At 40.4% G+C, this 23,300-nt stretch overlaps 2 protein-coding genes across 2 annotated transcripts; one reads left to right on the plus strand and one right to left on the minus strand.

Moving 5' to 3' along the window:
• Positions 1 to 685: 685 nt before the first annotated feature.
• LOC115327959 lies at positions 686 to 7,604 on the minus strand. The gene is made up of 4 exons (XM_029989029.3): positions 7,531 to 7,604; positions 5,373 to 5,429; positions 2,335 to 2,498; positions 686 to 1,155 (listed from the first exon to the last, which is right to left on the minus strand). The coding sequence occupies exons 2-4, from the start codon at positions 5,422 to 5,424 to the stop codon at positions 700 to 702; spliced, it is 672 nt and encodes a 223-aa protein (XP_029844889.2). The 5' UTR covers positions 5,425 to 5,429; positions 7,531 to 7,604; the 3' UTR covers positions 686 to 699.
• Positions 7,605 to 13,455: 5,851 nt separating this feature from the next.
• LOC8050975 lies at positions 13,456 to 15,107 on the plus strand. The gene is made up of 4 exons (XM_040222548.2): positions 13,456 to 13,504; positions 13,886 to 13,898; positions 13,986 to 14,029; positions 14,715 to 15,107. The coding sequence occupies exons 1-4, from the start codon at positions 13,456 to 13,458 to the stop codon at positions 15,041 to 15,043; spliced, it is 435 nt and encodes a 144-aa protein (XP_040078482.1). The 3' UTR covers positions 15,044 to 15,107.
• Positions 15,108 to 23,300: the final 8,193 nt, after the last annotated feature.

Consider the following 23,300-nt stretch of genomic DNA (forward strand, 5'->3'; position numbering starts at 1 on the left):
AATTAAACCATCGAGAGTAAATTATAGTGTCCATATTCATCGCTCATTCGGTTGACCTCGAATATACTATAGTCAATGACAACTTAAGAAATGCTGTGTATGGCGACTCCTTACCCTCTTATTATGGCCTCGCAACCAATCACATTCCGGCATCAGCTGAAGAGAGCGCCAAAGACCAAGCACGAACCGAGAAGCATTGTCATAATAGGGCACGCCCTAAGTTTCCTAACGTGAGAATGACTGTATTGCCCGCGTATTTTAAAGAAAGAAGTCAGAAGAATATTCCCCCTAGCAGGTCTTCAACCACAATGTAAAGAAAACGCCTTTTCCAGCGATGATGAGCTTTTGCAAACGCTGTATCAATTTTCTTTGGTGCATCAACGCGTAATAAATCAGGATGTTTATTAATACTATTTTCTTTCTTTAGTTGCACTTATGCGTGTCGGTACTACTATTTGGAGCTTATGGCTCGTTGCTATTGTTTTTTTTTCTTATTTGGATACACAATGGTCAAATGTGTATTGTATGTCTGTAAAAATAATTTTATTTGACAATACACAGTATAAAACATTTGTACTAAATAAGTCACACGTCTAGTTTTATGTTTTGTTCATCACTGTGCACTCTGACTAATGCAACTGAACCAAAAATTGTTCTGTCTACAGCCATCAAAAAGTCCACCTCATATTCTTCGAAATTTTATTCCTCGAGTAGCCTCCTACCCTGTTGAATGAGGTCCTGCCCCATCTGGTCAATATCGTTGGATATGACGGCCACAAACTTATCGTACGACTCATTGTCCTCCAATGAGTAGCTGCCACGCTGCTTGTTGATTAGACCGCCTATTAGATTTTCGGCCTTCTTTCCAAGATACTCAATTGCTGATGTCTTAAACTTTTCTAAAGCTTCCTTGGCAGCATCCTTGATGCTGTTCTTGATCTTTTTTTTAGCCTCGGTGGCTGCGTTCATGATACCTTCCGTGATCTTTTCCTTTGCGTCCATCGCTGCCTTCTTGAAACCGTTCAATATCGTTTCTTTGGCGTCCATGGCTGCGTCCTTTGCGCTATTCTTAATATTTTCTTTAGCATCCCAGACTGCGTCCTTGACACTGCTTTTGATACTTTCCCAGAGTTTTCTAAAAAAGTATTCCTCCGCCTGAAAATAAAAACATTAAAACAAAGTTTAGTTACATCACCAACTGGCACTGATAATTTTTTGTAGCGTTACAACGACACCAAGCGGGGAAAACTGGTAACATCTAAGATCGCTGTATATAAGTGCTCTTCCTCTCCTGTATCCTCCGCCACTCATCTGTTACCTTCTTGATTGAAATAAGCACCGCGTCGCCGCAGCATAACGTCAATTTGCGCAACGCAGTCTACTCAAAAAGAGGTGGTTCTTCTCTCAAGTAACTTTAGATTTTTACGGAATCGCTATGCAACTGCGATACAGTCGAGCCGAGATTATGCATCATTGCCAAAAAAAAATGATCCGTCAGTACGATTTTCCTATCGTTGCTTCAATCACAAGATATTAATATTTTTTTGCAAAGAAAGCACGAAGACAACACTAAGAGTGGCGAGCAATGTTAGCTTCGGGGAAGATCGTAGCAAACTAAAATAAAAGAAAAATAAAGGCACCCCGAAGGCTACGTTTTCTGAATAGATTCGTTATCCCGCCAGCCTACTCAAAGCACCTAATACTTTCATTTGTTGAAGAAGGGAGTAATGTTGAAGCGTAGGGAGGCACGCTCAACTTCAGAATACGTACATGAGTTGGGGCGCACGCAAATAGGCAAATTGAAATTCTGGTGCTCGCGAAAGGACTCAATCACATAGCGGCTCCTAAATAAAAAATTAAGCATTCTTGTCCCGCCGCTTAGGTTTATTCAATTCTTCTACCGTCGTGACTGTGGACTCTGGTTCCAGATTGTTGTACACGTCCCTCTAGAACAACCATTAGTTATACGAGGTGTTTCAATTAATGACGTATAGCAAACATGCTTAAAAGAAAGTAAAGGTCGGTATGAATTAGTTATTAGTTCCCCATTTATTAGCAATCGCTTTTTAATTGCTTAGAAAAAAGCTGCGGCCCCAAAAAAGAAAGATTGCGAGAAACTTTTTTTAAATGAGCACGTTAAGTGACTGCCACTCTTCAAACGACTACGAAATAAAATTGCTCTAAGTAAAACTACCAATAAAATTACACGTTTTTTTATTTTTTTAAAGCCATTGACATTTTAGCAAAATGAAATAAAGAAATTGCCTGAACATTTTTTTTCCCATAATTCATTCATCAATTGCCGTGAAGAAATAAATGTAATTCGTGTCATACCTCATCTCCTGGAAACTCCTCCATAATGGGCTCGTTTTTCAAGTTCTTCGCGCATTTTCGTAGAATCTCGCCTAACAGGATGGCTTCTTCGCCTAGCTTTTTTGTATCCTTGTGAGCAAGGGCGTCCAGAAGATCACCATCTTCACGCGCCACACTGAGACAAGCTGAAATAAATTCAATGTTTATTCTTAGATACCACAGTCAATTCCACCCCATTGAGCAACGATTAGCAACGACGAAAACGGAGGTTTAAAATAAAAATCCTGGTCGGATATTTGCGGATGAAACCCTATCTTTTCCAATGTATAGCTAAGTATAGACCTTGTCCATCAACCGCATGTAACGCACAAAATGAAACTATTGCAGTGACTAATTAAGTCCGTGTTTCTCAAGAAGCATATCGGGTTCCTTGTACGGCTGCACTCGACAAGATTAAGCATTGATAAAAAAAATTGGTAATACACATAAAGACAATCCGCTATAAGGTCGCCAGGAACATGTCCCGAACCACTCTCAAGTCTAAACAGTATGAAAGCGCCGAAAACAACAAGGAGCAAGAAGAAGTAAGACAACGCAATGTGTCTTGTGCGGTCTGGCTCTTTGGTTTTTGTTGTTTCTGTTATTTAATGTTGTTTTTTTAGCTCTAAACCTACTAGCCCAATTAACTACCTTGCTGCGATCTCCAGTATACGGTAGGACCTGTTATCACATTTACAGATTAAAGCGACTAAAAAAACTACCAGGTATCATATCACTACAAAGCCAATGAGGTTGCAGACTTAGATTATAGGAAGGTCCAACAACCAATCATGTTGTTAAGTTGTCAGTCTCTTATGTTATCGGGGACTAATAACTTTTGTCCCCCAAAAAATGTATGCATGCGAAACCTACTAAACGTTACGGCAGTCCCTATCCAAGAGGGTTTTTCCTTTCTTTTTGTCAAGTTCTAAAAGTTTCAGGATTCCAAAATAGGGTAAGGTTATTAGCATAGATGAAAAAGCCCGTTCCAAATAAACGTGCCTCGTTGCTGTGCTCGTCATATGCTTGTGGTTAGTGTCACGTACTAGTTTATTTCACTTAAATAGCCGAACACAAAATTGCTTCGTTTATACTCACAGGAGTTTACTTTAGGTGCGAATTGTTCCCTCATATATCGATGTTTATGTTGCTCCTAAATGAGGACCAGAACGTCGATCTTTCTCAAAACTAATCACTTGTCTCCAAGACATTCACACAAAATGATGTATACAGTTCGCCGTCATTGAGCAGCTTATCTATCTTACCTACTATGGTGCCTGACTGGTTAAGAATCAAATGGCGTGACAAGCGCTGGGCATATTATTTAAGTAAGAACTTATCGATAGGTACGCGGTAGAATGAATTACGAAGCAAAAAGCGCGAACATAATAAAAAGAAAATCATGAGCCATTCCGCTATGTGAAGGTTCACTACCAGCGAATCTGTTTAGCACATGACAGACGTGACACAGAATTTTGAACAAAAGTACGAAAAGATTATTTGTCTTGATCGTTGGCCATCGGGAAGAGCCGGAGGAAACTACACACGCGCGACGGGACCACAACCCGGCGCAAAGTAGACATGCGCGACGGGACAGCCACCCGGAAAGAGCAGAAGGAAAAGAAATTAGGCACGCAAGCGCTTGGAGCGACGTCGAAGAAAGGGCGGTGCGAGCGTAGACATGGCCGACGCGGGTCGCACAGCCGCAAATCTTTGAGCAACCTTTATCATCTACCTGAGAATCTACTTGTCTTTAAAATGGTCCCTATAGGAAACTAATCTACTCAAAATGCATATCCAAGTGATGAGAAGTGTAAGCTTTTGGATAGCATGAAGCAATTTTGCATCGAATTCTGAACCCCAGTTTTTATTGACCAAACAAAAAATTCACGGGACCCCGGCCATAAAGAGCTTCACTGCAAAACACGCCCTGCGTTTCTGAAGCCTGTCGGTGATAATACAAACCTCCCTCCCCTTTGCTCTAAATTATGCAGGCTTATTGAAACCTCACTTTCAACGGCTTATCAAGCCAGGATCCGCCCCTGCGAAATCCTTGGGGAGTTTTATTATAACGTTACAACCTACTCGGTAACACAACATGATAACAATGCAATGCATGCGCAAACGCGTCGGTGAAGTATTGGGTATCATTATCAGAGTTATCGTACCGACTTATTAAAATTCTCTATTGCCATTCCTCAGTGTCATTCCACTGCGCTAGCTAGTATTGCAGTTCATTGTAAAACTGTCTACGTGAAGGTTAAATTACGATTGCATTGTACCGCTCTTTATAAACATTCACGTTTTGTGAATGTTTTTATTCATCTATGGTCACTGACGCAAGTTACATTCACACCCCTTGCTTTTTGATTCGTTCGATTTTTTGTGCTCGAGTCATCAGAGTGCGGTGATAAGCCATTCGGCCAAAGGAGCAGAGCCTGATTATTGCTTCATATCTTAAAATTGACGCTTTTGTGCATTTATGTTTACTGAACCCGCAGAAACTTAAAATATGTGTCTTAATATTACACTAAAGGTCTGACCCTGACCGAATTAAGAGTAGAGCGTGTTGTGGAGCCGATTATAGCGCCTTCTCAGTCTCAAAGAGGCAGTCGCATTCTCATCTTGGTATAGCGAGATTCATCGCTGACTAGGCTCCAAGAGAGCTCAGTACGTTCTGTGATCTACGCTTACTGCACGTCAGAAAATCTAACGCCATACTGGTGTCCAATTTGTGAGAAGTATTCAATTTCACTGCTATGGGGTTTTCTGCTGAAGCTATTTCTGCTATGACTTTTTCACCTATTTGGAGAAAAAACGCGCAGAAGACGGACAAGAGAAAAGAATCACACCGGCACGTGTTAGAAAAACACGTTGAACGTTCAACTTCTTGATTGCTTGTTTTAGTTTTCAACACTTTCACGTTCCTCGTTTCAACCAAAGAGCTATAAATGAGCACATGAGTCTTGATTCACAGCTCCGTGTAACTAGACTACGTGAAGACGACCAGATGTACTTACTAGAGGCGGCAATAAAACCGGCGAAGAGGATGGCGCAAGTGATCCGGTACATGGTGCCTGCAGAAAAACTATCATATTTTCAGTGATTTATTCGCTAATTCTTAATTTTGTGAGTAACAGTGAGGTTCAAGAATAATTACATAACTAAGTACTTGAAAATAAACATTAAAAAGCTGAGCACACGCTGTAAGGCATAGGGTTGGAACAGTACACAAATTTCTTGGTGAGTCACCACATGTATCTCACTCCTTTCTTTGCGCTCGAAACCCACGGCAGGCTGGCTTTTAGTGTAAGGGGCCGTAGTTTCTTTTTGTTGCATAAACTTGTTTCGACAGCACGAATTATTTTCATTTATCTTTCTTACTCACACTTCCCGTTTCGTTTTCTTTTGTTTTTCTTCATTTAAAGTAAATTCCAGTTCAACATTTTTTCACGTAATAAGCACGGAGCCAAGAAAGAACCAGGCACGTTGAGTGGAAAATCGAAACTGTTTTCGAAACCTAAAGTTCAAACAATTTTACACACAATTGATTCTTAAAATTATATTTATTTTAATAAACTTCAAACTGTAATAAACAAACTTATTTGGTCAGTAAAATAAGAGTTTGTTTCAGCAGCGAAATATTTGACTTTAGTTTTATTTGTATTGTGGTATCGATCAGTTGTTCTGCAATTAAAAGCAGAAAGTCGTCAAACGAAGCGCCAAATAAACTTTTCTCTTATTATTTCTAGGAAAATGCACGGTGATATGCTGTCACATTCCTATAACGGAATTAAAGGGTTATCTAGTTTTCAATATTTCAAGCAAATAAAAAAAGTCAGTATGACATCACAATTGCCTAATAGCAACAAGTCCCGGGAGGCACCTCATTTTGATCATTCTAAGCAAATGAACGACTGGCGGTATGCCAATCATTTTTAGAGGTAACGATGTTTACAAGTGTCCTAGATCTTAATAATTTAAACAAAAAAGAGCAGAACGTGGCGTCACATTTGAACGCAACGAAGTGGAGAACACTCAGCACATAGTGAACTTCACCAAATATGCAGCAATGTTAGGAGACATCTCTCCAAGCGTTTTGAAATAAAACTTAAAAAAAAAACCATCATAGGCGGCAGTTTTCTTACCTACTCTCCCTTACCCTCGCTTAAAGAAAAACCTCATAACCCTACTCTGCAAGTATTTCGCATAAACTATCTCACAAAACTTGGGCCTACCTACGTATACTGGCAAAGTATAAGCATTTAAGTGTTACCGTGTTTCGACCCACTTTTAGCGTCCTTCTTCCTCCAATGACTACTTACAGATCATAATATTGACAGACGGGGAAAGAACCCACACGAAAATAACCCCAAAAGGACCGGTCAGAGCAGACGCCAGAGTTTTTAAAACTTAATAGAGTCACTAAGAAGTTGAGAACATTAGGACGTCGCACGTTTTCGGTGTCATATCGTTGCTCCGCAGCCTATAAGGTTGCGGCATCAGGCAATAAAAACGTCGAAGGAGAAATGACGAGGCAAGAAGCTAAATCACGACAAATCACTTCCTTCGTTTTTTATGCGGTCAGTGACTGTGGTGCATCGCCACTCCCAAAATGAACTATATTAATCCAGCTCGCGGCAAGAATGTCCCACCCACTCGATCTGAAAAGAAACCTCCAAGGAATTCGTTCTTTTAGTATGGAAAGTACAAAGCGTTCCCGAGAAAAGATAAACGTGTTTTTTGGACCACTTAAATAAACTACGCATTGCAGAAAGCTCTAACCTGCGTAAGAATGTGAGGCTAGCGGTTGGAATAGAACGCGAAAGTTTGAGAACGTGCGTTTTACCTGGATATGAAGATAATTGAGAAATACACAATTTCCTCATCAGTTGACGTCCACCTAAACTTAATATCGTGGACGTCGGCTCATAAAGATGGACGTCGGCTTATAAAAAACAATTTACCCTCTGAACTTTGTTTTGAACCAGGAAACGTTATGTTCTCAAATTGTCGCACTCTATCCCAACCACTAGCGTCGCATTCTTACAAAGTTAGAGCTTTCTGTGATGCATAGCTTATATACACCGGCCGAAAACCACGGTTCTCTTTTCTCTATAACGCTCTGTATTTGCAAAAGTTAAACTGAATAAAAACCGTAGCGTGCCCCTTTTTTACCTTTCTTGAACACCAGTTATGCAGGAGTAATTCAGGCTCAAGACGCCCCGCATGGGTCGGGGATTTTATGGACCATCTAATCAAGGAAAGATCGATAACTTAAATCATGTGCTCCTCTTATCAATTATCACTTCGCAGGTTTGAAGTATGTTCCGCTTTCGAAAGCGACATTTCTCGATATAACGATAATGTACTCTTGGAAATACTGATGTCTACTCGCAGTTTCATTATTGTGATAACTGTTTCTTCGAGCCGTTAATTATCAGGACAAGGTAGCTCATTTCACTGTAAGAGTTGGTTTTGATATCTCTGGGTCACAAGTAGCCCTTTATCACGTGGCACTTCAATTCACGGTATCACTATCCGTCTCACTGACTCTTAAATGGCGTGACCTTTAGCGCTCAGAAAACAAAAATGGTCAAGATTAGTGTAACATTATTGCACAAAAAATAATGCTGAAACATTATTAGTGACTCAATGGTCTAACACTGACAGACTTGTAATTTCTTGAGCAATGTTTAGTCTGATAGGATATCCACCGATATACCTTATGGAATATACTAACAGCAAAGTAGAAATGTAATACAGTGAGCACGTCCTCAATAAAAGGAATTAACTCATCACTTCGATCTCTGTGTGGTCGAGATATACAGAATCAATGTTATTTTTCTTTAACTTATGCCTACTGTTATATTTCCTGGAATTCTCAATGACTACAGCAGGTTTTCTGCAAAGACCTTAAAAACGTTGTTAAAACTGCAATGTTTGAAAGAAGAAAAAAAACTATTTTCGAAAAAAACTGCCAGACACCAAGACGTGAGGGATTGCGAAAAACCTAATAATTAACAAAATAATTGAGCTTATTTAATATTTAACTTTTTTATTATCGAAAATAAGCCTTTTTTATTATCGAAAATAAACCTTTAAATCAGTTCATATTAGGACGACTTGACGAACGTAGCAAGCACGGGAGTGCTCTAGAGTTATCACTAGTGCAGCAGACGCAAGGCAGGCGACGCGAAATCGGGAATGATGAGATCATCATCCTCGTTTCTGCATCACCCGCCTTGCAACTACTGCACAAATTTTAGTGTCATATTTCTCTCTTTTATTATTTAGAATCTCATGAGGGATAGTAAAATCAGTCAGTGGAAAAGACGTGAAATTGTGCTCAGATTCACATCGAAATTTGTAAGATCAAAGTGTCTCATGTACCGTTTCATTTCCTTTTTTTTCCCTACTACACTGGAAGGAGCGTGTGTAAACTTCACTTTCACGCTTCTAGCAGGCAAAAAGATTTCCCAGTACAAGGACTTAGTCGACTTTTATAAAAGACACTAATAATAGAGAAGCTTCTTCCGTACCGGCTGAAGACCTTCCTCCACTACCGTGTTTAACACCCTTCTCCTTCCACCTGATGCTTCTAGAAAAGAGAGAAACCCCAGCCATCCCAGGTAGCACAGAGTTCTGGACCAAAATTTGGCTTTTGTTTGGGAGTTTAGGGCCTCAAAAAGCCCGATGAAGCCGAACTAGTGCCAAACCTGATCTTCATTGGCAAGAGTCTGGGTATTTTGACCCAAATTCGCCTAACAAGTGCCAAACTTAGGCTTCACTGCCCGGTAGTTCGGCTGTCATCTGGCATCTTTGGGCCTAAATCGCCCAACAAATGCCAGAGTTAGGCTTACTGACCAGTAGTTCGGCTGATATTTGGCATTTTGGGGCCAAAATCGCTTAACAAATGCGAAAGTTAAGCTTCACTTTTTGATAGTTCGCCTGTCATCTGGCACTGACATCTTTAGACCCAAGTCACCAAACAAGTGCCATAGTTAGGCTTCGCTTCCTGATAGTTCGGCTGTCATCTGGCAGCTACGGGACAAAGTCGCCAAACAAGTGCCAGAACAAGGCTTACTGCATTGCAGTTCGGCTGATGAGGTACTGGATGTACGCGGGTGGTCTGCAACCTAATTAAATAGACATCAGGTTTTCTTCTGCGCGCAACTTTTGATATTATTTTGGGTGCCTCTTGCTTTATTCGGGCCAAAAGTGGGCTGAATGTTTTGCCGCGGCTGGACCAGGCTTCGCAAACGCAGATTTCGCCGGATTGTTGTATTCGCGCGTAGGTACACACGCCAATATCGGGACGCGGAGTGAGACTGGTTCGACGTTGCAGAAACTGCTTGCATCGAGCAAGCGCTGCGCGAAACTGATCTCCGCACGTCTCCTCAACAGATATCATTATTAGGCGGGGCATTGCAAAAGAGAGCGTGGCTCTGTGCGTGTCTTGCGTTGTGATTGAGCACTGTCAAATCCTAGTGGTTACTAAAAACGATAGTCACAGTGGCTCTGTGCAGTTTTGCGTCCGCTTCACACTAGGGGGAACTAAGATAGAATCCTGGCGGCGAGGATTTGTTTAAAGTTAATTTGAAGGATTTGTCATCATCAATCCAGACACTTCTTTCACTCACAGACTTTCACCGCCCCCCCCCCCCCCCCCCCCCAGCCTCCCGCTAAACAAAGGTGACATTCCAAGCATCGAGTACGAGGCATGGAATGTCTTCACTGGGAGTCAAAAAATTATGCAGAAGAAGCTTAGCTGCATTGTTCGCACCCCTTCGACCTCGCCTTTTGCTAAGGCTTCTCACTTGCTTTTGTGTCTTCGTGTGTCTGTCAGCAAGCGCGATGGCCGCATTAAGTAAATCAGAAGTGTGGAGCAAACGCGTGACGTCACTCAGTAGACGCGTAGTGCAAAAACTCTGGACGAAAATATGTCACGTGACTCTCTCTGTTGCGCTGACGGGATCTCTGTTGCTGCTGTTTGCACCGCTTGCCAAGTTATAGAAATAGGCGGCCCACGTAGGTCCGGTTTCCAAAATGCGCAAATCAGAATTGTGTTGCTTTCGTGCGTTGCAGACGCGGCCGTGCTTTTTGAGTGTAAACGGCCGAAATACGTCCACGCCAATTTTTCGGTAAGGGCCGTTTTGTTCGCAGGACTCTGTGAAATTCTTGAGCTGTATTTGTTGAGCGCGTTTCGACAAAAACCGCTCCTCGCCGACGACGAGACGTCAGTTGAATTTGCACAACCCTCTTTCTCGACTGTGAGTTTGGGCTGCCCGAGTCAGTTTATGCATCTATCAAGGATTGCATGCTATTATTTTATTAGTAAGTACCCTGCAAGCATAATTCTGAGAGTAGTTCTGGTTTTCTCTCAATAACCGCTGATTTTTTTGTGTTTCAATTTATAAGCTTTGCTTGGCATAAAATCAGTGTAAATTATATTTTATAATTTTCTTTTCATTTCACGGAGAGATGTAGCCTTTGTAAATATGTCGAGAATAAGCTGTGTGTAATGATAGGGATTTAATAAACTTCTCGCAGCGTTTGAAAATATTTTGTTCGTCTTTGTATGTTATTGACATGCGACAGGTGATATGCAACGTCCTATACAACGCACACTCGCACGACGTCCGGCCAATACGAAGCAGACGCATCGTAGCGTATCCGCACATTATTGCGCGAACACTAGACCGGGGCAAATCGACTGTACAGCAATACCTTCCGGAGATATAACGGTGATGCAAAGCTACCCATTTGCGCCATATTGCAACTGACCTTCAGTTGGTACTGGCACTGCACTGCCAAGTATCACCGTGCTGCTCGGGAACGAAGATGATAAGATCTAACCGTCGTGTTTCCATCTCTAATTTAAATTAAAATGTTTCTGAAGCGCCTAAAAGAGCACCTTTGTGGCACACCAGCGAAATTCCAAACTTCAGCAGGCCTCTGGGTTTTCTTTGGCACTTCTTTGGCACTCCAGTGGCTATACAAAGAAGAGCAAAACTTTGCCATGCCTCGAATCCCCAAATTAGGATTTACTTTGGCAGTTATGGCTGAAGTCTGGCACTTACTTTGGCAAAACAGTGGCAGACCGGAAAAAAGCCAAACTTTGGCATGCGCTAGGATCGCCTAACTAAGGCTATAGCTAGGAAACGTACTTTCGCAGTGATGAACGCCATGGAGCGAAGCCTAACTGGACCCTTACGTTTGCCAGACATTTGCCCAAGTTGGGCATTTCTTTGGCGTGATACCTGGAATTAAATTGCATGCATTCAGTTACTTCTATTTCTTAGCGAGCACATATCTGTCAATTGCAATCAGTTGCGTTTCTCGGGGTTTATTTTATGTATTAAATAAATGGAAATGGAAATTTATGTCACTTAATTGGGACAGCAGTAGCATTGGCAAAGTATCTATCATTCTTTATACCCAAAACAACGGCTAAAATTGTCTACAAGAGCAGCGTCGATCCCCGAAAATAGCTGATGTATCTCGCAAAAATTCGGTGTCTCAGAGAGGTCTTGCTGTTGATAAGCTTAGATATCTCCTTCTAAGCATTCCTGACAGCTAAATAACGTATAATAACGTATATAACGTATACTGTGATATAGTATCAACATTACAAGGGTCGTAGTTTCGTCCCTACGTCTCTTGTTCGCCGTAATAAAACCAGAAAAAACCCGAGTATTTTGCGTCTCAGTCAACAGATATTGTCAATATTCCTTATCTTCACGTGGGCACGAGATAAAAAGCTCTACGAGAGGGAAATAAGAACGCGTGAAAATGCCATGCGAAAACCCAGATGTGGGGTGTGCCTTGTTCAGTAGGGCACTATAAAAGCATCTACAGACACGTCCATCTATTCCTTTTTCCTGGAAAGCTCCAGTGGTGAGTACTTATTCCCTTCCAACTACACTCTGTGCTTTCACATGTCTTATTTTCTTTATGAAAATTAAAGAATGATAATTCCAGCATCAGTTTTAAACCATACATTGTCGTTATGTGTCCGTGCTTGCACTTCGTCTGACGGGCAGGTCGTGTTCAGTTCTTCGCAAGAAACTGACAATGGAATGGTTGATAGCTGAAGTGCTAAAAGATTAGACAACTTGTCAGCCCGGTGTCTCCAGAACGCCTACTTTGCAGATAACCAATACTGCCATTGTTGGGTGCCTGCTTATCGGCCTACTTTACTCTAAATAACAGATAGCCGCTCAACTTTCCGCAAGTCAAAGATATAGTCAATTGTGGGGATCGACCTCCGCAATAAACCCAATGACGCAGCTATATATATATTTTATTTAAATTTTTCTACTACGCTGATATACGGAACCCGTTCAGCTAAGCAGTGCTGTTGATCAGCCATTTTGTTTTAATTTATTCCCATGTTTGTTCGTTCTAACGACAATCCAAAATCTCATCTACTAGGAATGGCTACATCACTGTCTTAAAGAAGCAAGCTAATACTGACGACCTTCTCCGATCTGCTGCCTGTTGTTATATACATATATATATATATATATATATATATATATATATATATATATATATATATATATATATATATATATATATACATATATATTCCTTTTTTTTCTTCTTCTTTTTGGCGAAACGGCATTTTAATTTTTTGCTGGTAGGGTGACAGACAACTTAAGATGTGCAAAGCGAGGCTCATTGTGTTCACGATTCTTACTTTCTGCGCCGTTGAAAGTTGGGCGAGTTGGTTATGCATAGTTATGAAGCGCTCGGTCTGTGTGTTCCTCGTTCTCTGTCCTTCGTACTTTTGGCGCTGTTTCCCTCTTCATAACCATTCTTACTTCGTGATTTATTCAACGGCGTATTTATCGGTGAATTTAGCAATCTCAATGGCTCTAAATCGATAAGCATGTGCTTGAGATGCGCTCGGCTTGTGTTTCTTAAGGTATATGTGACTAAAGCTATAATACGACGGGTTATCTTAACAACCTCGCACTTTTAAGTGGTGAAATTTGTGGTTTTCGCGATATTTTCGTTTTCCTGTTCAAAAATCGGGGCGCCAGCAAGGCCAGAATGATCAGTAAACCTTTTGCATTTTTGCAGTTTTCAGATAAAATGAGGCTGCTCTTAGCGCTTGTTTTCGCGGCCTTGGTGACCGTGACATGTGAGTAACCTACGTATTCATCTATTTAGTCATTCAAGCAGTTTAATTAGCGCATTTCACGTTAGAATAGAACTTTTTTGCCTAAATATTCGGCGCGGCAGCTTTTTTACTCAGTGATTGCTGATACGTGGAGCTTACGATTTCTCAGAGACAAGCTTGAGTTTCAGGAGTATATATCCGAATAAAGATATTAGTTGAGAAACTATTTCTATTAAATTTTTTTACATTTACTTTTAGAACAATCACAAAGAACCTGAATATTTTGCATAACTTTTTCAAGCGACACATATTTGTTTGTAAGAGTCAAGGCTAGAGCCCGCACGAATGCATACTGAGTCTATCTTATTCATTCTTGCTTGCCTTTTTTCGCATGACCTACAGATGCGGCCAGCAGGTGAGTAGCTTATTTATTTCCATTGAGGTCCTTGACGGAAGTTTTACAACGGCAATTTTTGATTATTAAGATATGCTCTTCTTTCAGACAATCTGTAAAAACTGATGAACCAACGGAAGTTGCAGAGGAAGGTACAGTTTCATGATAATTACTAGTTTTGCGTATTGTTTTGGGGATATTAAAATATAAATTCGCAATATTTAAGAATAACGAAATGTTACCTCTAAAAGTTGTGCTTCATGTAGTCTCGCAAACACTAGAGAGACGTCATAAGAGCCTTTTACACCCTCAACATTCTTTTATTACTTTTAAAACGCACCACATAAATATAGACAATAGCGTAGCCCAGATAAACTCATGCTTTGTCCTAGGCTTCTATTTTTACGCCGACCACTCCTTAGCTTATCTCACGTTTTTTTTTTTTTTCATTAATTTCTGCACTTTGTGCACCTTAGTTAACTTTTTAATGGCAAGTTATAAGGAATCAACATGCAGTTGGCACAGGCTTACAGGCTGCATAAAAATTAAATACCTACACCTAATATCTTTATAGCACAAAGGTAACCAATAAATGGATAACCACTGAAACAATTGGGGATATAGTTTAATATTTTCTAATCTATGTCGTCTTAACAAAAAGATAATTTTTCATGTTTTCCTTTTAGTCGTCATTTTAGTATAGCAACTCTAACACCCAAAGAGACATACCGTAAATGTCCACACTTGTTATGTAAACTCCCTCAGATTTGTGCGCTTTTTACAGGGCTGAAACATATTTTCGGTCAGCTACTGCAAAGAATTGTCCTTTTTTTGTAGCTGAAGAGTACCGCTGGAGGAAGAAGGTAGGCAAAGCGCTCGAGAAAGTGGGCAAATGGCTGCAAGGAAAATACATGGCGGAGACAGTGGAGGAACAGGAAGAGATGGAGCTGATCAACGCTGAACTCGATCAACTCGCCGCTGATGTGACGGAAAACCTTGACGAACAGGAGGAAGAGGTCGAAAAAGTCGAGGATGAAGTGGTTCCTTATGGTCTGAGGAAGAAGTTCAAGAAGTGGAGGAAGAAGCTTGCCAACCTCGGCAAGAAGATTGGCACGGCAGTAGTGATCAACAAGGCTGCTGGGGCCATTGCAGCCGCAAGCGGATAAACGCACGATGGGAAGGCACTGCGCTTGCATCTAAAAGCAAATAAATTATACCAAACTGCAAAAATGTTTATACCGTGTGTGCACCAAACGCGCGAACTCGCAGGCGCTTGCTGCTCTTAATTGGCACTAAGAAAGTGATCGCTGAATTAACCTCGTCATTAGAGTAATCTACAGCAGGGCAGCGCTCGTCAAAGCTAAACCGATTAAAAAGTTAGACCAGATACTCCTGAAATAACACGATTTAATACTCTCTTAATTTTAAACGAAAAATCTATAAGTGAAAGTTATTGTCATCTGACACTATGCTTACTCTAACCAGTGGCAGAATTTTTCGGACAAAAACCTCATGCAAACCTCTTCTCCTTATATGGCCAAAACTACCCGCAGTATTTTTAGATAAAGAAGTAAATGCGATGTTCCGTTGTGGGGTGAGAAATTTCAAGGAAAAAAAAGTATGTCTAAGCGGCTGAAAGATAAAAACGTCAATAAAAAATAGGTTATCTGGATATCGTTTTGGCAAAAAACGCGCCGCTGTACGTCTTTACGGTTTATAATATTAAGTAAAGTTTTACGTCAAGTTAATTAACGAAGTTTTGTGTTTAAACATAATTTAGTCTACCCCATTTTACAACGTTCAGGAGGGTCTTCCGAAATTGCACTCTGGTGTTGGTAGCGTAAAATATTATTCGGTATTTTATAGATTAAGAGCACGAGAGCAGACTACACATCTTGTCATATAAAAAAATATGTTAAAAAGCAGAAAATCTTTGAGTTACCAATGGCCTGCGTTCGACTACCAGCGTTATGCATAATTCTAGCAGTCGAAAATCTCACAATGAAACAAATAACGAGGATGAAAGCGAGTTGGTAAACATTCATGATCTTGAACACAAGAGGATAGGAATAAAAAGTATGTTGTCCACATTTCGTTCCTAGTCTCCGGTGTTAAAGAAGCCTTCGCTCTCCTAAAACGAAGATCGATCAGTTTAAAGACAAGCTACCTCCTATAAAAAAACAATCTTGGCCTTCACCAATAAGAAGGTCCCTGACTGAATGACATTCTTTATGATACTTAAGTTACCCTGCTAATGAAATATAAAAACCCATGATTTATATCTTTGAATTCCAATACAATAACACATATTTAAATTTTTTTGAGCTATCAATACGACAAAAAGGTCGTGAACCAAATTCTTTAATTATTCTTCTGCGCTCAGAAGAAAAGAGCATTTAAAAACATCAAAAATATATGGTTCACTCTGAGAGGCTTTCTTTTATGAAGGCTAAAATACGAGGGGTATTTCCAAGCCCTCGCACGCTGATGGTGCCTGTACAGTATAACAATGCAATTACCCCAATCACATTCTAAGTTGTGAGACATATCTTATCTTCGGACAGTATATGTGCGATTTACCCTTGACTAGTCGTTGTTCTAAAAAAATATTGTCTGAAACAAATGAATATTGTCAAATCTTGTGTAGTGACTAGCGTTCTTGCGATATGCCTGATATTTTGCGAGCAAAAACACCTTCAGAAATTAATATTTCTTTTCTTTTTAAAGCTGAAACCTGGAATGGAAAGAATCATCGCAAGACCGATATACTAAAACTCTTTAAATGGTGTTCGGTGTGTGAAAAATAACCGTAGATTGCCCGATCGGCATACAGGTTGTGTTTTGTATTTTGAATGGCGCTAACCCTCATCCGTATAGTAAGAAACATTCACTCAGAAACATAGAGTAAGAAAAATGAATGGGAAGTGTTTCCCGACCTTCTCATTCAATCCTGACATGATACTTTCATAACTTTACTAGATTTTCTGAACATAAAGAAAACAGTCCAAGGAAGACAATTTTGTATAACTCAAGAAGTCTCTATTGGGGTGACCCTGACAGGAAACGTATTAACACGGAAGGTGCCTTCATGGGAACAAAATAGTTGCCAACCAATAGCTCACTGCGATTAAATGAAATCGACACTACACATTGGAGGCCTGTAAATAAGTTTTTTTTTTTAATAATTTCCTTTCATAAAAATTTAATTGTGCGCAAAACCACTTAAAGGTATCTCTTAGGCACTTGATATGCTGTTGAAGTTCGCCCATTAGCTTATTATTACTCACCTTTAGATTTCCAATTTTTCTCGCTACCGTCAAGCTAGGTTCGTAGCTCAGCTTTTTACATAACTATTTAAAAAATCTTGTGCGGCAGAACTCAGCATAAATCAGTATTACCTATAGCCACGGAATACATACATGTGTATCGTCCCGTAGGAATTTCAGATTGCGTGATGCATAATATAGACAGGAGCAAATTAAGTTCTTGTAAACAGATCGACACTCTAATAACTGCGGTTGCAATGCCTTAACGTAATTTTTTTTAATACAGGCTGTCTTTAAAGAGCGAGTCTACAAGCGTTTTTGACGTAATATCAATTTGAGCAAACTGTTTATTCTTATAAACTGTCAGCCGTTTCAAAACCTGGGCAATTCAGGTTGCATTTTTGTAATATTTGAAAACGATATTTTTGTTTCCAATATTTTTAGATATCTTGTGTTGGATTAATTTAATGTGCCTATCACATCGTCCCAAAAGTTTAGGTACGTCTTCAGATCCGGTCTGTTGTCGCAAATATTGTTTCTCGCCCATTATTTTTATTAGAAATGCCCCGGCGCCTTTCCACAAACATTTGTTTGGTTAATGAGCACTTATCATGCCCAGAAATATTCGATATTTGTTCATAAGCTTATGATATCGGTCCATGATGCTTTAATATCGGTCCATGACGTTGTGATATCGGTTCATGGCGTTTTGGTATCACTCATGCCATTTTGATATCAGTTTATGACGTTCTCATATTGGTTCATGGCGTATCGATACCAGTTTATGACGTTTTCATATCGGTAAATGACGTTTTGATTACGATACATGACTTTTCAATATCAGTTCATGATGTTTTGATATTTGTCCATAACGTTTTGGTGTCCTCAATTCACCCAGAATTGTGTATTGTGTCATCGCCTTCTGGATAACAAAGCCGCAGTGCTGAGTTTTTGACAATGTCTAAACAAGACCAACAACGGTACAGATCGGACACGACTTAATGATCACCTAGGACTCGTGTTCGCTACGGCTTTTTGACCTAAGAGGTGCTGGTTGGATTGCGAAGATCCTAAAGGCCTTGCTACACTGAGGCAACAGTTTGACAACTCTGTCCGGCAACACGAGGAAATTGTGTTGCCGGCGACCCTGTCATATCGCGGCAACAACAACAGTCGGGCAACATGTTGCTGCCGCCCGATAACCGTGTTGGCCGATTCGTTTTCCGACCACCCTGTCACACCGCGCTGCCGGCGAGGAAAACACAGGGAACACTCCGCCATTTTGTTTATTTATTTTCGTTCGTGTGCAGCGCGAAGTAGCTGGAAATGCGACTCTACAAAGTGCTAGTGCGTTCGAAGGGACGGAAATTACCGCGGGACGACATCCACCAGTGATTGGGATTTGAAAACTTGACACGGGGAGTATTGTTCACCCTTCATTTTATCAAAATGTACTTGATTATCTGACAAAGCAGATAGCCTAACCGAGGAAAAAGACTTCGCTGCTATATCTTCAGGATTTACGCCACCGTATGAAGTGCTTCTGTCTGGTTCTTTTTTTTTTTTCATGCAATTCTTATTTCTAAATGTAAAATTGAGTTAGCACCCGCAGTACACCAGATAGTATTTTGTAGCCTGGTGTTGAGCTAAACTGACAGTGTTTGAAAACTGCCCCACCGACAGGATCTGCCTTCACAACAATCGGTGGAATAAATATTTTACAACGTTGTCTCTTTGCCTACAGTCCGCTTTGTGATCGCTTCATTCCACAAAACGTCCTGGGTATTTTTTAACCAAATCAGTTGACTGGTAGAAGCGGTTTTCGAGTTTCAAGCATTAACAATCATGATGAAAGTGGTCGTTTTGATGCTTCAAATTTGTAATTTTTGCTTTCGCTCAGCCAGCGATCAGGGCAACACACGTTTTCCAACACAAGTTGCTGCTATTTTTTTGTCGAAAGCTGTCTTACCGAGGCACAACTTTCAGTTGTCGTTCATGTTGTGCTGCTGTTCTCGCCATGTGACAGGTTTGTCGGGCGACACGGGGAGCGAGAAATCAGTTTCCCGACTGTTGGACTCCTTGTTGCGTTGAGTTTTCAATCGTGATGCCTCAGTGTGACAGGGCCTTAAATAAGTCAATTATACAATCCGTGTTTCCCTGCCATAATTTCTTTTTAGTAGTTACCTTTCTCCGGTTTTATTCGTTCTGATAATACTTGAGTAAAATGGCATAAATTGTTTTATGACGTTTTAGGATTGTAGTTGAGTATGCGAAGGTTAAACTTAAGTGAATTAATCAGACGCAGGTCGAACGGCACAAGTCGGGGTGCGTATTTTTCGCGTATTTTAACTTCTAATTCAAGAAAGCATGGGCCGACGCTTTACTGCAGAACACAGAGGTTGCCTACCACTGCGAACACTGTAAGGATGTATAATAAATGACGAAGTACAAAATACAATCAGACCTGAATATTTAAATTTATGCAGGAACAATAAGCAAAATAAAACGTCATGCTCATTCTCCCGCGCAAATTAAGTTTTTCAGGTCGATTCTTTCTTAACTCCGTCATTTGCTGGAATTTCTCACCGATGTTCGCAGTGATTGGCTTCCTTCCGTTTGATTCTGTTCTCACATTATCTGCTGACTTTAGCCGTCTCACCCTGTCAAAAACGTTGGAGCATAAAACGAATCTCTCGCGATTGAATGAACATTGCCAACAAAAGTGTCTCTGCAAATTCAAACTCAAAACTGGCTTTAATTCAAGCATTTAATTTTACGCCATGAAGGTATTGATTTTACCTCCTGCATTGTAAATTTATGTATCCATTTTTTTTTTTTTTTTGCATTTAAGCATCTTATCTTCAGTTTGTGTCAACCAATATACTTTAAAACTTTGTATGAAACGGGACAACCCCTTCTTGGCCTCTTATTGCCAAAATTATGAACTGTAGATGCCGATCACACATAAAATAAAGAAATTAAATACGATTTTGCGACTTAATCGTATATTATGTATTAAAGGGTGGGAGGCTGTTCATAGTGGCACAGCACAATAGATTAGGCACTCGTCAAGCCGCGTGCTCGCCTGACTTCATTGCCTAATATAAAATGTCAACCACACGCTATCTTCAGAAAAGTGATGCAGTCAAGTAGCAGTTTTTTCTTTAAAGCGGCCTTAAGTAACCATTGACAGAACCACTAATAATAAATTATATCTAACTATCGCTCACCAACACACTAGTATCACGAATATGAAAATTCGGTATCGTGTCATATTTTTCACGTCTAAAATAAATTATAAAGGAGTCATCAGAAGTTTTAACCGTTTATACATCGCGCTGATTGCCAGCTGACACTTGGAATTATTTTTTTAGAGCGCAGCCCTTAGGCGCTTGTTTCCGGATTGAGCGGCATCACCGTCGGCGTAACCGCGCGGTGCAGTATGGGTAAATTTCCTCGGTAAATTTAGCGGAAAATTTTCCCTGCTTAATCTAGCGGAAAATTTTCCACGATATATGTAGCGGAAAAATTTCCCCCCTAAAGTTAGCGGAAAAGTTTCCCCGCTAAATCTAGCGGAAAAGCTTTTCTGCTAAATTTAGCGGAATTCCAAGCTAAATCTAGCGGAAAATGTCCCTCCTAAATTTAGCAGAAAAAAATTTTCCCGCTAAATCTAGCGAAAATATATCCCCGCTAAATCTAACAGAAAAATTTCCTCGCTATATATGGCGGAAAATTTTCCTCGCTAAATTTAGCGGAACATTTTCCCGGCTAAATCTAGCGGAAAAATTTCCCCGCTAAATTTAGCGGAAAAAACTTCCCCGCTAAATCTAGCGTAAAAATATCCCCGCTAAATTTAGCGGAAAATTGCTCCCTAAATGGAAGGCGAGCAGGAGAGGAGGAGGAACACAGCCTCCTCTCCATACCTTCCCCTCCTCCTCCTCAACAGCTGCGCTCTAATTCGGCGTTACAGGGAGTTGCAAACGGCTTTCATTTTTTTTTAACTTCGCACGCTTACTTTTTAAATGTTGATAAAAGACAAGACATGACCCAAATAAACAAACCAATTTTTCCGCATTTTTGTTTTATTTAGATGGAAACATACACTCTTTAAATTTCCACAGATGTGTGTTTTACTTTCATCCTCACTGTTCAAAATATTCGCCCCATTTTATGGCACATGTTGCCACTTTAATATTGCCTATAATGTATCCCGTTATCTAGAAACTGAACCATCTGTAAAAACAAAAACATATAAATTCGTAAAATGAAGGAACGTCTGTAGCTCACATTCCGGACAGCTATTCGTAGGAAATGTGAAAGTTGTCCGCACTAATTAACAAAGCACTATGCCTTTCCGCTTTATATAAGTCCAAAGCTACGAGTCACCCGTACCACCTGCACCTCCGTACATCAGGTGACTCCCCTAGCGGAGGGGCAGGTTGCACGGATGGCTCGTAGCTTTGTCCTGATATAAGGCGGAAAGCTATAGTACTTCGTCATTTAATGCGGACATCTTTCATGTTCAAGTAAGCCGAAGGTGCATGAAGCTTTGGGGTACAGATTGGTACGAAGAGTTCATAGCTTCATCAATTAATATATGAACTTGTATAATTGTTCATCCTTACACAAAACATAAAAGACTTAATGTTTTGCAAAAAGGAAAAGAGCACACAAATTGTACTACACATTGCCACAATTTGGTTTGTGTGAGGAACGCTGTTTTTATAGCTGACAGCGGAACAAACGAACCAATTTAAAAGTTTAGCCACAAACCTTTATTGGAAGAAGGCATGCCTTTAAGTTTGGAGAAAATTTACGTTATACTCGTCCTTGTGGTGGCCATCTAGATGCCACTTTATATTTGTGCTTATAGTTGTCCTTCAACTGGATAATATTGGGTATCTATCCTTATGGTGAATATAAGGGCAGTTTGAAATATAGAGCAGAAGATTCGAAATCATTACACAATGAAAACAAATTGTACATAAAACACGCCTGCCGTAAATTGAACCAAAGTAATAATTTCCATTGATATGAATAACTAATAAGTGCTTGAGAGATAAAACTACCAAATTAAAATTCACTACCCATTCAGTGATATTAAGCGCATTCAATTCAGATTCCTTTCCTTCAGTGTATACACTTTGCTCGCGATAATTCAAGCTTGGATATTTTATACTACTGGTTCATTCAAACAAATTTCAAAACTTGGGTTGTCCCGCTACGCAATCAATGTATTCATAAGTCGCTTAATTCAAAAAGCGTTTTCGTGTAATTCATACCTTCTGTTTTCGCAGCCCCGTTGAGCCCCCTTCTGGTGTACTGCGGAGAAGCAACAGCCATGGACCTCGCTTTCGCGGGTGTTTCTTTTCCGCGTGTGCTGGTGCTAGGTAAGAAACGCGCTAAGCGGAGATAAAGCAGAGCAGAGCCTTGTATGAAGAGAGTTTGGTTAACGGGAAGAGCGGGTAGAGCCAGGCCGTGCACCAGGCGCAGCTAGAGGACTTAACAGATCACCTGTCTTGGCAAACCAAAGGCCGAAAATGATTCCTTAGCCATGGTAGGGGGCAATAGTCTAGTATCCTTTCATGGTTGAAAATATGATGCAGGTGATGTTTCGATTATGACCATGCAAAAAAGGTGTAAGAAACGAATGTGCCAATTGAACTCTGTTTTGCTCAGACGGAGTGTGACAGCTTGGACGGCAGATTTCGGCGCTCGGCGCCTGGCGTACGGATTACGTCAATCATTCTGCTAGTCGGGCGTGTTTTTTTTTTTTTAATCTTAAATATTTATATATATCTTAAACCATAATTTTTCATGACCGCAATCGAAACACTATTTGAACCCTATTTCCAGCCACCGAGAGTTACTTCGACGCGCTTATTAATTTCGTTTCTCGCGACCTCCGCCAGGGTATTATTATTCGTCATCAGATTGGTCACATTCAAATTTTTTGAAACACTCCGAAACACGCCCAGCCCAATTTCGGCGAACGGTGCCTCCACATTTGCCTCCTAAACCTTTGGCACTTTACATGGCAACTTGCGTGGACGCCGTGACGTGGTGGCATGGCATAGGTTTACGTCACAGTGTTCGCGCAAGTTGTCATAGAAACTGCAGAGTGAGGTAGGTTTTCATTACTCATGTGTCCCCGTTT

Source organism: Ixodes scapularis, unplaced genomic scaffold (assembly GCF_016920785.2).
Source record: "Ixodes scapularis isolate PalLabHiFi unplaced genomic scaffold, ASM1692078v2 PGA_scaffold5__190_contigs__length_132052651, whole genome shotgun sequence".
Lineage (NCBI taxonomy): Eukaryota > Metazoa > Arthropoda > Arachnida > Ixodida > Ixodidae > Ixodes > Ixodes scapularis.

Bases quoted from the DNA above. Each gene is read 5' to 3' on its own strand.
- LOC8050975 (XM_040222548.2), top strand. From the start codon at position 13,456: ATGAGGCTGCTCTTAGCGCTTGTTTTCGCGGCCTTGGTGACCGTGACA. The intron at 14,030-14,714 runs GTACAGTTTCAT...CTTTTTTTGTAG, and splicing joins AACGGAAGTTGCAGAGGAAG to CTGAAGAGTACCGCTGGAGG.
- LOC115327959 (XM_029989029.3), bottom strand. From the start codon at position 5,424: ATGTACCGGATCACTTGCGCCATCCTCTTCGCCGGTTTTATTGCCGCC. The intron at 2,499-5,372 runs GTAAGTACATCT...AATTTATTTCAG, and splicing joins CGGTTTTATTGCCGCCTCTA to CTTGTCTCAGTGTGGCGCGT. The intron at 1,156-2,334 runs GTATGACACGAA...TTTTATTTTCAG, and splicing joins AGGAGTTTCCAGGAGATGAG to GCGGAGGAATACTTTTTTAG.